Raw genomic sequence first — 15,886 nt, 5'->3', positions numbered from 1 at the left:
ATATGAAATCTCCGCGCGCTGCCGCGAACTTATAAAATAAACGTATTTGATAGTGTTATAATTATAAATCAGCGCTAGATAAGTAATAGAAATTAAAGGTATGATGGATCAAATATTTCATGATGGAAAAAAAAAATTGTATTGGTGATCAAAAACTTAGAGACTGAACAAAATGATTTGTAGCAATCTACAGTATTTTGTGAGGAAAGATACAGTGCTTTCACCATATCATTTAACTTTTCTGTTAATAATAAAAAAAAAATTACAAAGCTAAATTCTCTACCAACTTAATATTAAAAAAAAACCAACAAAGATAATTTTGAAAAGAAAAAAACCCATGAAAAAAAACGTTGTAGCAATTGACAATGTTTTGTGAAGAAAACTACAGTGCTTTTTCCAATAAAATAAAATAAAAAACCATTTAAAGAAATACTATAGCAATTCATAGTATTTTGTGAGAAAAACTACAACGCTTTTCCCATATGATTTAACTTTATTGTAATTATAATTCTTAACCAACTCAATATTAAAAAAAAAATTGACAGATAATTTTGAAAAAAATCATAAAAAAATCACATGGAAAAACACTGCAACAATTCACATTGTTTAAAAAAAATTATAAAACTAAATTCTTAATCAGCTAAATATTAAAAAAAAATCGATAGAGACAATTTTAGAAAAAAATAACAAAAAAGGAGGGGGAAATCATGTTGGAAACACTGTAACAATTCACAGTGTTTTGTGATGAAAGTTACAATGTTTCCCCACATGATTTGGCCTTATTTGTAATTGTAATTCTCAAATAGCTCAATATTAAAAAATAAAATTGACAAAGATAATTTAAAAAAAAAATTATAAGAAAAAAAACCATGTGGAGAGCCACTGTAGCAATCCACAATATTTTGTAAGGAAAGTTACGATGCTTTCTCTACATGATTAAGCTTTATTACAAAGTTAAATTCTAACAAAGTCAATATTAAAAAAATAAAATCGACGAAGATAATTTTGAAAAAAAATATTAAAAAAAATGAAAACACAAAAGAAACTAGAAAAAAACCATGTGAAGAAAAACTGCATCAATCCATAGTGTTTTGTGAGGAAAAACTTGTATTTACTTGTAATTGCAATTCTTAATCAGCTTAATATTTAAAAAATAAAATTGACAAATATAATTTTAGAAAAAAATATAACAAAACAGAAAAAAATAATGTAGGAAAAAACATTGTTGCAATCCACATTAATCTATAAGGAAAGTTACAGTGATTTCCTCACATATTGTAACTGTAATTTTTAATCAGCTAAATATTAAAAAATAAAATAAGATAAGATAATTTAGGAGAAAATCATAAAAAAAGAAAAAAAACAACCATACAGAGAAACACCGTAGCAATCAACAATATTTTAAAGAAAAAATATTACCAAACTAAATTCTCAATCAGTTCAATATTAAAAAAAATCGACAAATATAATTTTGAAAAATAAAAAAATAAAATAGAAAAACTATATGGGAAAAAATTGCAGGAATCCACAGTATTTTAAAGGGAAAAAATTACAAAGCGAAATTTTTAATCAACTCAATATTTAAAAAGCAAAATCAACAAAAATAATTTTGAAAAAAAATAAATGAATAAAAAAAGAAAAGTTGAAAAAAAGAAAGAAAGTAATTTTGGAAAAAAAAAGGGAGAAAGTTGGAAAAAATGAAAAAATGCAAAAAAAAGAAAAGAAAAATGCACTGTGAATTACAGTGCTTTGTGTGTGGGGAAACAGTGATTTCCCCACACCATTTATATATTGTTAGAACATGTTTGGGAACGCGGTGCAAACCACGTTCTCAAAAAATTTTAATTTTTTTTGCTAAAATTTAATATGATTTGTACGTTTTGGATCGTTTTGATGCGCTGATGTCAAAAATGATTTTTTAAAAATAAAAAAAATTATTGGCATGTATTTTGATATAAAAATTTATTTGAAAAGCAACCGCTACTACACTACCAAGCACCCTCTTAATGTAAGTAAGTAATCTGGAAGTTGAGGATCTAAACTAACTAAAAATAAAACATGGTGTTTGGTTTGACCAAACGTTGATACTCGAGGGACCATGCATGGTATGCAAAATCCCTTTCTGTTCTTAGTATCTTCGTGCTGAACACGAAAAGAAAAGGGTGTTAAGGAAAAATTTGTTGAGCAACGTTATAATAAAACCCACCGTCGGATCACTAAAAAGATGAGATGGCAAGATCAGGGACGATCAACACTGGCCCACATGCAATAACCCCCAACAATAATCTAATTCCTAACACAAACCTAAACGCATCGTCAATTAAGGATGATGGTTGGCTCTCCTACCCCAACCACACACCTTTAATGCACAAGTACGAGCACTTGCCTACACAGTACACACTGCTATTTCTATTATTTGTCTTGCGGAGACATCGAAGAACCAAATCCCATTTGGAGCTTCAGTTCCGAGTTTCTAGTTCTGTCCGAATCTTGAACATAATTCTTTGAAATTCAAAGGGTTTCCTTTTTCTGACATTTGGCGAACCGTGTCTCGCTCATTTGATCTTCAGAATGAAGGTGACCGTAGTTTCTCGCAGTGGTAGAGAGGTCATTAAAGGGGGCCTTGAGCTTAGTGATTCGGTATGCTTATTACACATTTTCTGTCTTGTATTTATTATTAGCATGTTTGGTTGATAGGAGGAAAATGAAGGGAAAAAGATCTGTGCGTTTTGATTTGTAAATTTCTTTGTTTTGGTTGTCTTGTAGGCAACAGTGGCTGATCTGCAAGAGGCTATTCATAAGCGAAGTAAGTTCTTTATTCTGCTCCTCTCGTTATGTAAAAAAGATTGGGAATTTGGTTTTAAATTACTTTCAGGATCTTAGTATGGTTTGAGTTTTGATTGGAGATAATTAACCGAAACTCTTCCTATAATTTAATTCACAAATTTTGATTAGATAGGAAATCCGAAGGAATTCAGAGTATGCCATGGGTATTGTTTCTTCGCAGAAGCGCATGAATCATGATGCTTTCTTAGAGATACCAGTTCCTTTGTTGCAAATTCAACTTTTGGAATTGGCAAGCTGCTTTTTTCTGCTTTATGGTGGTGTTAGAGTTTGTAGATTTGCTTAGGGTGCTTTATGGTGGAGAAATATGCATTTTGCTTCTCTTTCCTCACTGTAACAAGTGCTGTTGGAATTGGTTTTCTTGCCCTTGATTTTGTCATTATAATGGTTATTATATTTGAAGAAGGTGCTGTTGTTGGATTTGAGTTTTATTATTTATTTATTTTCTTTGTACAGTACTCAATTTTGTTCTCTATATCATGAATTCATGTTGGGTTTTGCATTGATTAGTTTCTTCAATGCAAAAAGATTCTAAAAGTTTTTTGATTTGATGTCTCATACATCATTGAGATGAAACTCACAAGATCGGGGTTCTGATTTTCTTTTTTTGGTTGGCTAGGGTGGTGGTAGTAGTGATGTGGAAGGGGTTTGATATGCAATCCTTAAAATTGAGAACAAGAGCTCAAAAGCATGAAATTAAATCTGAACTTTGAAATTTTTGTTGACAAAATTCAAATTTATATCTGCTTTCATTTGTACACTAGCCCCTACTTTTTTTTATCCCTCCCCCAAGAAGCCACATGTACATAGGAGTGCCGTGTATGCAGTTGGTGCATCAGATGCAATTTTGTTTCCATAACCATTTCTGCATGTCTTACATCAACAGCCAAAAAATTCTACCCTGCAAGACAGCGACTGACCCTACCTCTTCCACCGGGATCAAAGGAAAGGCCCACTGTACTCAACTACAAGAAGAACCTCAAAGAATACCAAGATGGGAATTTAGACAGCTTAACTATTCTTTTCAAGGACCTGGGTCCGCAAGTTTCCTACCGCACACTCTTTTTCTTTGAATACTTGGGTCCTTTGGTGCTCTATCCTTTTTTTTACTACTTCCCAGTCTACCAGTTTTTGGGCTACAAGGGAGAGCATATCAAGCACCCAGTTCAGACATATGCATTGTACTACTGGTGCTTCCACTATTTCAAACGCATCATGGAAACATTTTTTGTGCACCGGTTTAGCCATGCAACTTCTCCGCTCTCCAATGTGTTTCGAAATTGTGCTTATTATTGGACCTTTGGTTCCTATATCGCTTGCTACGTGAACCATCCACTTTACACCCCTATTGGTGATCTTCAAATGAAGATTGGCTTTGGCTTTGGCTTGGTTTGTCAACTCGCAAACTTTTATTGCCATATCTTGCTGAGGAATCTTCGCCGTCCAGATGGGAATGGCGGCTATCAAATCCCAAGTGGATTTCTCTTCAATATTGTTACATGTGCAAATTACACAACAGAGATTTATCAATGGTTAGGTTTCAATATTGCAACCCAGACTGTTGCTGGCTACATTTTTCTCGTGGTTGCTACTTCCATCATGACCAATTGGGCCCTTGCAAAGCATCGCAGATTGAAGAAGGTAACTTTCTGTTATTTTTGTTGAACCGGTAGCTTCATATATATCTTTATATTTCTTCATAAGATGTTGAAAATTGTAAATCTTTCCCTGCACATAGGCCAACCTGGTTTGATGTAGCAATGAGATCTTGTATGTGTATATAAGATGGTTTGACGTAGATAATATCAGATTACTAGCTTCTGAATCCTATAATCATACATATATTGTGCTCCTGCAAACACATGCATATCTTTTTAGATATGTGTTGTGGGTGGGCCTTCATGCAAATTTGGATTGGAGGGAGGCTTATCAGAATTGAGTTGGATTTAACTGATTCAAATTTTCAGATTCCATTACATTCATCAAGATAAGGTGTTGTATAGTTGCTGGGTTTTTTCAAATGAGGTCTGCATCCTAATGTTTCTTCTTCATCGGGGAAATTTACGTTGTCTTCATGTTACTGGAGGATAATAATGGATTGGAAAGGTGGATTCTTTAACCTAGTGTAGATAATTGTAAGTGAAAACTTGGGTAGAAGAATACGCTTGCACAGCATCAACATGCTTTCTACTTACACTTCTAATTGTCCTGGCTTGCTTTTATGTTATTGATATAAGAAACTCATCTCAAAACAACTACATAAAAGAGTGGTTTACCTTCCGTTTGAATTTTTAGCGTTCTTCTTTTTGTTGCTTACATCCCATCTTGCCCTCTACAGCTATTCGATGGAAAGGATGGAAGACCTAAATATCCACGAAGATGGGTTATACTGCCCCCAGTCCTGTAGATTAACTGGTATCTCAGCCACAAGTCAGCTGCTTTGGTGTGTCGTCTGATTTGTTATCAGGAATCTCATGTTTCGGTGCTTGTCTAGTAGAAAGTGGAGTTCACGTTCCCATTCGATTGCCCGAGGATCGTAGGCTTTTATTCTAGACAGCTTAAATTAATGGAAACTTAGCAACGAGGATAGTTCGTCGTCGACCTTTATTTCTTTCTTGTCTTGAATTATTTGGAATAGTTTTTTGAATCGTATTGGTTTTAGCTAATTTGTTGAAATCGTACTTTTTTATATCTTTTATTTCCATTCGCTAGCTGTGGATGCCAATTGAGGCCATGTAGCAGCAGTTGTTTTCTGAGTGGTGGGAGAAATTCATTATCCATGTCACATCAGAACTTATTCTGAAGCAACACAGGTTTCTAGCTAACCTACTTGCAGACTGAAAAAAAGGATTTGGATCATAACACAACCCCCTCTTGGTAAAATAAAACTCACATTTATGATCCATAAAAGAAGTCTGCTCACAACAGGCAACGTGTTAATAGCCTAATTCATCTAGCAGATGCCTCGGAGCATCCGGGAAATGCTATATAAAGAGCCAAATGAAGAAAATGATTTTTTTAACAGTATAAATATAACTTTTTTGATTATATACATTTTAATAGTAAAAGTTATTTAGAAAAGTTAATTATATTTTAATATATTTTATATTAAATTAATTTTAATATAATTATATAACTAATTTAAATATATGTTATATTTTAGAACTTTAGATATAGTTATAAATATGATGAGTATTCAGACAGTAACAATTAGAAAGTCAGACAGTAACAGTTCAAAGTCAAATAGTAACAATTGAAAATTGAACAATAATATTTCAAATTTAAACAGTAACAGTAGACTTTCAAGTAAATACTATAAATAAAAATATAAAAAAATTGAATCATATAAATACTTGTATATTAAGATACTATTTGCCTCACGTATTGGAGTGAGAAAATGAGTTGTTAACCAACGGCTATAAAAATAATCATTGGCCAACAGTTATTTATTTTTGTTTTTGGTACACGAAAATATAGAAATTACTCTTCACATAACAAATATCTAAAATAATTATTTGTTTACCTCTCACGTCTTAGAGCGAGAAAATAAAAAAACAAAAATAAAAACTATAATTTTTAATGTTTGAGTCTTCATTTAGCTTTTCTGTTGGAGAGATGCTCTCATGCTGCTGCATCCATCCATGAGAAAACCCACAAATTGCAGCGCCAAAACTACATCTTCTACGTGCAAGCTCGTTCAATCCCCTGACATTGTATTTGGTGTTTATCTAAAGCTTAGAGGTCTGGTGGAATCGATCATTGATGCGTCGCATACGTGGAACATTGGTGACCAAATCATCATTGCCAATGGTTGCATTCTGCTGCTTGTACGGTAACCACTTTACGGGGAGGGAAAAAAACCAGGCGTCTACACTACAGAAAATCGAAGGTTTCAGCCTTTTTGCTCCAAAACGAGCCCACCCTTGTGGTTCCAATGCTAGCATTGTCCAAGTAAAAGAGAAAGGGCCCGAGCCATGGAAGCGCGCTCCAACTGTTATGTGCTGGAAAACGTAGCTCCACCTAGTTTAGAATGGTCATTTTAGCACAAAAGGCAGACGCTAGGCTGCATCATTTATCCAACAAAATCTTTGATTCTTCCATACCTGGCCATTTCATAATCAAAGGAATGTTCCTACCCTTTTTACTCATGAAGGGAAAAGTTGTCGCAGCTATGCACATGTGCAGCTCACTCTTAAAATACTCAGGTAGTGGGCTGTAGCCTGTACTAATGGTATTTAAAAATAAAATAGAAACTTGAAGAAGAGTAGCTCGATCAGCACTAATCCATCATCTCCTTCGAAACCCTTTTTTTTCATATTATTAAACACATCTTCTCAAGTTTATGTTCTAGAACGGTTGTGTGCTCTAAATAGTATGGTAGATTTTTTAATTATTTTTTGTAATAAAATTATACTCATCCACGAAAATTGAGCTAATCTCATTGTTGAATTCTAGCCTTTTCATTTAAGAGATAAAAAAGAGATCCTGACAGCATATTGTAAGAAATATAACAACTTATGCAAAAAAGGAAAAAAACAATAATAGTAATTTATTATGATTTGTTTAGAGTATGGTAGAGGTTATTTTTAAAGTGTTATTTATTTAAAAATATATTAAAATAATTTTTTTATTTTTTAAAATTTATTTTTGATATTTATACATTAAAACAATAAAAAAACATAAAAAATTAATTCAAAACTAAAAAAAATCAAAACATTTCAAAAATACACCATGCCAAGCAAGAACACTACGTGCAGGTAAGATTTGTAAGAAGGGAAAAAAGAGGAGGGGTAAAATAGAGAAGACAGGAAGGAGAAGAAAAAGGAAATGACCGGAAAACCGTGAGGAGCTGGATCCAGCAAGAAATAATAACCCCAGATAGATAGGAAATAAATATGAAAAAAGAAGAGCGCATGACGCGTTCCTCTCTGTAAGTTGTGCCCACAAAATAACAATAAAAGAATCCAACGGCCCACAACTCATCTCGAGTTCCATATATTGAGCTTCTTCCTTTCTCTTTCCAAAAGCTCAAAAAAAAAAAAAAACATTTGAGTTTTGTTTGTGTGCGTAGTCGCCTCGCTCACTCTCTCAAAGTCCCTCCTATAACAAGGTCGGTCCTTTTCTTTTTCAATCAATCGCTCTTCTATCTTTTCGATCTGCTGTATAGCGGTCTGGATCTGATCTCCTTTTGATTCTGCATTTTGCATTTTAGTATTTTGTAATGTGCGATTCATGCTCGCAAATCATTTTTTTTTATCTGCATTTTGGATTCTTCTTAATCCCATGTTTGGATCTGGTTTTATTATTATTCCCGGCTTTGTTTTGTTTAAAATCAGAAGGAAAATTGGGAAATTAACAGTGAAGACCGTAAATTTTACTGTAATTACAATGTTGGAAATGGAGTCTAAATGCTCACTTTTCTTTATGTCTGTGTCTTTAGATTTCGTTTGCAATTGCTTTAAAAATGTGATTTAACATTATTCTGAAATGATATTCGAGATTTACTTGCCTCTTCTCTTAAGTCTTTTTTATGCATTTTGATTTTGATGCGATATATTTGTTCACTTTATTTTTCCTAATCGATTACTTTTCTGTTTTTAAGACACAGAAACACGACGGTTGGTTTGCCATTACATTTTCTTTTTTTGGGGGGGCATTGTTCAGTAGTTAGATTTGCAGATTTAGGTGTTTGTGTAATAAGACATGGGATCTATGGATGTGATACATTGATTTGCAATGATGCTGTTTGTTTTTTAACTGATGAATGAGAAAAACCTCATTTTCTTGTTTGTGTTCTTTTTTTTTCAATATTTTATTTTTTACTCCGTTTTGCATTAATGCATGGCTAGTTAGGAGATGATTTTGATGTTTTTGCTTTGCTGGATAAAAGAAATTTATTCCTTTTTTTGTTGATTATCACCGTTTGGTATTCCAGGCAGTAGAAGATGGCAGACGCAGAGGATATTCAGCCACTCGTTTGCGACAATGGAACTGGAATGGTCAAGGTATGCCATTCGACTTTATTGTTTTTGTAGAAAGAAATTGTTCTGATCTTCTTATAGAAATACGCATGAAGTTGTTGAAAATTTCACCAAATTTATTTCCAGTGTTACTTGCTTTGGATAGGAAGATCCTTTCCTAAATTGCTTGCAAATGTATTTAGAGCTTATCATGCTGTAAAGAATAAATCTTCTTTCTGGAAACTGCTTTAAACATATTTAATTTTCTAAATTTGTGTATTGTTTATGTATTGTTTTCGGGAGAACTGATTGCAATATTTGCTTTTAGGCTGGATTTGCTGGAGATGATGCTCCAAGAGCTGTCTTTCCCAGTATTGTTGGTCGTCCTCGTCACACTGGTGTGATGGTTGGCATGGGCCAGAAAGATGCGTATGTCGGTGATGAGGCTCAGTCCAAGAGAGGTATCTTAACTTTGAAATACCCAATTGAGCATGGTATTGTGAGCAACTGGGATGATATGGAAAAGATATGGCATCATACCTTCTACAACGAGCTTCGTGTTGCCCCAGAAGAGCATCCAGTGCTCCTAACCGAGGCTCCTCTGAACCCCAAGGCTAATCGTGAGAAGATGACACAGATCATGTTTGAGACCTTCAACACTCCTGCTATGTATGTTGCCATTCAGGCTGTCCTGTCCTTGTATGCCAGTGGTCGTACAACTGGTAAGTGGTCAAATGATTTCGTTAATATTCAGAGGGTTTAAATTGTAAACGTAAACTGGTCGTGTTTAATTAGTAATATTTTATGTGCCAATACAGATTGTTTTGGAGAGGACTAAATATGACTTGTTTAGGTTGATTCTTGGAGCTGCTGTTCCATCTGTTTAGATTTATTTAGAGTTTTCTCATTGCAGTTGGCTCCTTTCCCGTTGTTTTTCCTCAGTTTTTTGCTTAGATGTGTTTGATGTTTTCCAATTATTTTTATTGTCTTGTTCAATTTCTTTTTGAAAATCTTGAGCTTGTTAGTCCACTGCCTTCTTTGAAGGCATGTCCTTTTGTTCTAGGATACCCTATTTACTGGTTGTGGATTTGCTGTGCAGGTATTGTGTTGGACTCTGGTGACGGTGTCAGCCATACAGTCCCCATATATGAGGGGTATGCCCTTCCACATGCCATCCTTCGTCTTGACCTGGCTGGCCGTGACCTCACTGACTCCTTGATGAAGATCCTCACTGAGCGTGGTTATTCTTTCACAACCACAGCTGAACGGGAAATTGTGAGGGACATGAAGGAAAAGCTAGCTTACATTGCTCTTGACTACGAGCAGGAGCTAGAGACCTCCAAGACCAGCTCAGCAGTTGAAAAGAGCTATGAATTGCCTGATGGGCAGGTCATCACCATTGGTGCTGAACGTTTCCGTTGCCCAGAGGTCCTCTTCCAACCATCAATGATCGGAATGGAAGCAGCAGGCATCCACGAGACCACATACAACTCCATCATGAAGTGTGATGTTGATATCAGGAAAGACTTGTATGGTAACATTGTCCTCAGTGGTGGTTCAACTATGTTCCCAGGAATTGCTGACAGAATGAGCAAGGAAATCTCTGCACTAGCCCCAAGCAGCATGAAAATCAAGGTGGTTGCACCACCAGAAAGGAAATACAGTGTCTGGATTGGTGGTTCAATCTTGGCATCCCTTAGCACCTTCCAGCAGGTTAGTTAAAATCTATGTACATGCATGGTTCTTGATAGAAAGCTTACTCTAACATTGGTTTCTGACCGGATTGCTTCCTTGCTTGTTTCTTCGAGTGCAGATGTGGATTGCAAAGGCAGAGTATGACGAGTCAGGGCCATCAATTGTGCATCGGAAGTGCTTCTAAATGCTTCGAGGGTGGTATTGTCGAAGAAAAAAGAAAAAAAATGCTATATTTCTCGGAAAGAAGTGGTGCAGCTTGCACCCTTTCACTGTAGCTTTGCTATCCATCTATGTTTATTGTAATGTTGGAGTGATGGTTTTTGAGAAGGCGAGGAGTTGATTGCCAGAGTTGGTCCAATTCTTTCATTAGTAATATCCCGAGATGTTTTGATTCTTTTGCACCACCACCCTAAAGCCCTTAATTTTGTTTTTGGGGGACGTCCTTGCTTAATTTGCATGAGTTATTTGAGGAGTCATTTACAGCAACAATATTGCACGTGAAGTACAAGGAACTTGGGACTGAATATGATTAAAAGCCTGGCATCAAACCAGTCTCCATGGCCGTGTTTCAAAAAATGCTAAAAAATATTGAAAGATGGCATTTAAAAGCTGATTTCGATTTTTAATGTTAGAAAAGGATATCGAATTAAAAATCATGGGCTGTTCTTTGCACCTTAATTGCCAATCACTTTCTAAGCCCTAATGGGATAAGAGGGGTAAAGTTTTAACTTGTAACCGATGCTCTACAGAAGGGCACAAATCCTAACTCCTAAGGTTATAGAAGGGGTTTGCTTTAGTGATCTTGATTTCAATAGCTGCATGCCAGATCAACACCACTTTCAGTAAGTCTTCACTTTTGGGATCGAGTTTTCAGTTAATTTGGACATGTCCGGGACAAAACTTAGGGAGGAAATTCTGACCGAATCTTGGGCCAAAACCCAATCATCCTCAAGCCCAGGTACCGGCCCAATATATGATCCATCTTTATTGAATTATTAGGACTTAATCAAAAAAGTTAGAACCTGCAGATTGCAGTACCAGACCCATTGATAGTTTTCTGAAATCCAGAAATGAATAAAAAATTCGGAGCAGGAAAGCAACCAACGGGCACTCCTTCACTTGGGAGGTCATGCGTTGCTGTATTTGTCTCGCTTCTTGCCGGCGCCTCTGTTGTCCACATGCAACATGTACAAACCCAGCCTTGTAACAACACCCATCCCTCTTTCCCTCTATATCTCCGAACTTTCCCTCTGCTCACAGTGTCCGATAAAATGTCTAACTCACCGACTCTTTTAATTCTTCTGTTTGCAGACACTGCTTGCAGTGGAAAGTGCTTCTGCTGAGGAGAAACAGACTGAAAAACAATGAATATTTCTTTTTTCTTAATACAATACAAGTGTGCTGGATTTGACAGTAAAGATGCGAACAAACTTTTGAATCTTATAAGACATTTTATGGTTTGCTAAATATGTTGTCTGTTTAATTAAGAACTCTCATTTATATGAACACACAAACTCGGCCTATTTCACATATATATCTTCACATTCTCTTTTTTCTTCACGTCCTCTCAAACCAGTAGGGAAAAAAAAACAGTTTGGAAAGTTCATTCTGCATCAGAAAGTAGGGATACTGTTGTATGATGATGATGGTCGCAGAATGGATGATCTTCTGCAGTATATTCCTCTCTGCTAATATTTTCTTGGTTTCCAAGTGCTGGATGGCTGGTATACTCATGGATTTGGATTCTTTCCTCGTGCAAAAGCTTCCCCTTCGAGTCCATAAACTCGTCATCTTTTTCTTGATTGTGTTGATGGCTATAGATAGAGTTACACCTCAAACGTGTCCTGAAGCCTAATGCTTTTAAGCTTTCCTCAGCTGAAGAGGATCGTTGGGAGAAGCTACCAAACCCTTGAATCTCTCGTGTTAACTTACGAGCGCTTGCCCTCTCTTCTTTGAGAAACTGTTCATTTTCAAGTAGCTCCAGGATTCTCTCGGATAGTTTTCTAACACTTGATCCCCAGTTGAATCTGCAAACGAAACCAAAAAACTATAAAAATCGGAGGCTACAGCCCTTAAAATTGTATATCAATTAATTTGTCAATAAGCAACTCTACCGACCCTTTCTCATCGACAAACTGAAAGCTAGCCATCTCCTTAATGGCATCTTTATCACACTGAAACTCATCAGCAACCCGTAGAGGTCCATGGGTTAGCAGGTGTTCCAATAGAAGCAGAGTCTTGTAAAAGACTCTCCAGTTTTTCCTATCAAATTTCATCAACCTGAATTGGAAACGAAGAAGAAACATAGATCCTTCAGTATAATCTCTAAGTTTCATAGAGGACAAATAGATTAATCTAATCCCAATATACAAATATAAACCTCTTGTGTAGAATGTCCACAATTCTACAGTAATCATCAACTTCAAAAGCAGCCCGTGAAATAACACCCATAGCACGTGTATCTGGAGCCCAAAGATCTCCATTTGTGATCTCTTCTGTCAACCTTCGAACAGTTTGAACCAACCAGGAAAAGGGTTGATTAATAATTGTATGGCATCGAAATCATATAAACTAACAAAAAACGAGAAGGAGAATTAACTTACAGTTCTGTTGGTGTAACATCAGTTAGTGCCAAACGAGCAGTTTTGATTTTCTCTTTGAAGAAGAAAGAAGCTTGCCTCTTGAATTCATGGAGAAGAGGGCTGCCCATCTTGCTGTTTTTGTTTAGAAGCATAGCCATGTTCTTTGACCTGAGAAGAATATTTCACTTTGTTTTCTCTCGGAGTTCTCAGTCGCGTACGTAATACATGCAACTACTCCATTAGCAGCAACAAACACCAACTACTCTTCAAAAGTGCATGTCTGCGTATGAAATGAGAGGGGAAAGACATGTAAGTGAATATTTAAAGGTAAAAGGATAGAAGTCAGCGAAAGATTTCAAGTTTCAACAGGCCAGCATTATACCACTAACGTGGAAACTGTGTGGTAAATTTGGTCATTGAACATCTTTGCTGTCTTGTCATTTGCCCCTCTAGAACTTGATCAGGTCGACGTATAGGAAATGTGTATATTTTATACATAGTTTTGGCATAAAGTTTAGTTGATAGCCACGATTGATTTTGGATTAGGTCGTAGACAATCTACTCAAATATCAGGATTCAAGAGATTAAAAATTACAGGAATATCACTTGCTCACGAGTTAAAAAAAATTAATTAAAAAGATTTTTTTTAAAAAATAATAATTAAAATAATAAGGGTTAGATATTTAAGAAAAAAAACAAAGGATGAATAATTTTGGATTGAAGGGCTAAATTAAAGAAAAAAATCAATTTCACAAAAGAATTAGAAAAAAAACCACCAAGAAAACAAGGATCAAATTTTAAAATAATAACAAATTAAATTTTTTTTATTAAAAAATAAAATTGAAAACAATTAAAAGCTTAAAAAAAAAGGAAAAAAGGAAGAAAAAAAAGAATCGAGGCCAAATCTTAAAAAAAATATAAAAAAATTAGATTGAAAAATAAAATTAAAAATAAATAAACAACTTAGAAAAATATCAATATCAAAACTTACATATTAAAAGAATAAGAAGCGATACTCAAATATTTTAAATTAAAGAAACCACCTTGAAATTTTAAATGCAAAGCATGATTTTTTATGGAAAAGATAAAAAAAAAAAAAAAATTGTTAGAAGAGCCAAACCTTGCGGCCTTTGTCCACACATGTCGCCTCCTTGAGAAGGCAATACTAAGGCGTTTCAAATACTACCACGAAAGGTAACGTTTCACCAGACAGATTGAATGTGCTGCCCTAAAGGCATAGGGATTGTCCACGCACTAAATGCATGTGTTGGAAACTTTTTTTTAAATAATTTATGTATATATTAAATCACACAATTGCCCCTAACCCAAACCTATAATTATAAAATATTAAAGTAAAAATACAAACACAATCTTGAATGTGAGGCATGGAAAATCCACTCCCAGTGACATGTGAGTCATTTAATTGTTTAATAAAAATGAAAAAGATAGAAACATAAACTTAAAAAAAAAAAATCCAAGGGTATAAGGGGCTTTTCATTGTGTATTATAAAATGAAAAAAACATAATTGATATTTTAAATTCTGAAATGTCAAATGAATCATTATGAAATTACGAAATTATCCCCAATAAAAAATATTTTAAGGGCAGAATTAATATGTCACCCTAAAATCTAAAAATATCACCTATTTTCTCAATCCTTTTCACTTTGGTATTTTATTTTTTAATCTCCTCATTCTCTAACAAACTAGTCTAGATTGGTATACAATTTGATTCAACAAAAGCTAAAAAAACAAAGAAGAAGATGAAAAGATAAAATAAAAAAAAACATTGCGTTGATATTATTTTATAAGTCCGCAGCATATTTTGCAAACTAAATTCCAGCACTTTTTAGATTTACTTATAATAATTAATTTTTGGTGGTGAACCTGTGATTGTACTGGGAGTAACGATGTGGGTTCCATCCCACTTCTTCACGTGAAGAATGAAGAGCTTAGGCAAACCAGACCAACTTCAACTGACCCTTATAAGCTTGGACCGCTCATGGTTCAATCTCCACCCGCTCCATGTTAGGCCGCAATTTGGTAGCAAAATATACCAAGCCATTAAAGGATACGTGTATATTGTCAAACTAGCATGTTCTCATGGAAAAGATACATCTAACCCCGTTCCCTAAATCATTTGTTAATCGTCAGTCTCTAAAACCAACCAACCGGCGAGCCATCTTGGTTGTTCAGCCCGCAACACAGCCATCTTAATCGTCACGCTTTATTATTATTATTATTATTATTATTATTATTATTATAGAATTCCTTTCATTTGCATCGACTTGCCTCAGAATTTTGGAAAGACTTTGCTTTGCGATTTCAGCCACTCACTCCTATCTATTGCCGGGTATTTTTTATACTGTAATAATAATTGTTTTTTAAATTATTTTTTTATTTAAAAATACATTAAAATAATATAGTATTATTATTATTTAAAATTTATTTTTAAAATTAACAAATTTAAAAAATTTAAATTTTTTTAATAAATTAATGTAAAGCAAAAAAAAAAAATTCCAATCTCGCAAAAACATACGGGCCCAGTTGAAAGGAGATGTCCGAGCCAGGCCTATATACTTTACCTATTCTTTCTAATAATTTTTCACATGGTACAGCCCAGTTGTTATTAGCCTTAAGAGCATTGAGGGTGCCGGTTAGGCTCCACGGTTGATGTTGCTTAATTTTTTTCCTTTTAAAATCTTCAAGACATTGTCTATTTGGTTGAAATCCCTCTGAGAGCTTTTCCATGGAGCACCAAAGAGAGAACAGAAACATGATTGTGTAGTGCTGATGAGGACGCTGT

The 15,886-nt window shown here is 34.6% G+C and overlaps 3 protein-coding genes across 4 annotated transcripts; 2 read left to right on the top strand and 1 right to left on the bottom strand.

Moving 5' to 3' along the window:
* Window positions 1-2,301: 2,301 nt before the first annotated feature.
* On the top strand, window positions 2,302-5,520 carry LOC133705593 (very-long-chain enoyl-CoA reductase-like). Its single transcript, XM_062130883.1, has 4 exons — window positions 2,302-2,640; window positions 2,767-2,806; window positions 3,731-4,485; window positions 5,183-5,520. The coding sequence occupies exons 1-4, from the start codon at window positions 2,572-2,574 to the stop codon at window positions 5,249-5,251; spliced, it is 933 nt and encodes a 310-aa protein (XP_061986867.1). The 5' UTR covers window positions 2,302-2,571; the 3' UTR covers window positions 5,252-5,520.
* Window positions 5,521-7,823: 2,303 nt separating this feature from the next.
* Window positions 7,824-10,893, top strand: LOC133705529 (actin-97). Of its 2 annotated transcripts, none has more exons than XM_062130786.1 (5): window positions 7,824-7,954; window positions 8,780-8,849; window positions 9,133-9,526; window positions 9,904-10,517; window positions 10,618-10,893. In XM_062130786.1, the coding sequence occupies exons 2-5, from the start codon at window positions 8,790-8,792 to the stop codon at window positions 10,681-10,683; spliced, it is 1,134 nt and encodes a 377-aa protein (XP_061986770.1). In that variant the 5' UTR covers window positions 7,824-7,954; window positions 8,780-8,789; the 3' UTR covers window positions 10,684-10,893. The 2 variants fall into 2 exon arrangements, with proteins under 2 accessions (XP_061986770.1, XP_061986771.1); XM_062130787.1 differs by having other exon boundaries at window positions 7,861-8,013.
* Window positions 10,894-11,854: 961 nt separating this feature from the next.
* LOC133704094 (uncharacterized) lies at window positions 11,855-13,337 on the bottom strand. The gene is made up of 4 exons (XM_062128836.1): window positions 13,103-13,337; window positions 12,880-13,002; window positions 12,618-12,779; window positions 11,855-12,526 (listed from the first exon to the last, which is right to left on the bottom strand). The coding sequence occupies exons 1-4, from the start codon at window positions 13,237-13,239 to the stop codon at window positions 12,103-12,105; spliced, it is 846 nt and encodes a 281-aa protein (XP_061984820.1). The 5' UTR covers window positions 13,240-13,337; the 3' UTR covers window positions 11,855-12,102.
* Between the last annotated feature and the right edge of the window lie 2,549 nt (window positions 13,338-15,886).

This window comes from Populus nigra, chromosome 10 (genome assembly GCF_951802175.1).
Source record: "Populus nigra chromosome 10, ddPopNigr1.1, whole genome shotgun sequence".
In the NCBI taxonomy this organism is placed as follows: domain Eukaryota; kingdom Viridiplantae; phylum Streptophyta; class Magnoliopsida; order Malpighiales; family Salicaceae; genus Populus; species Populus nigra.
This window is presented reverse-complemented; position numbering and strand designations above follow the sequence as displayed.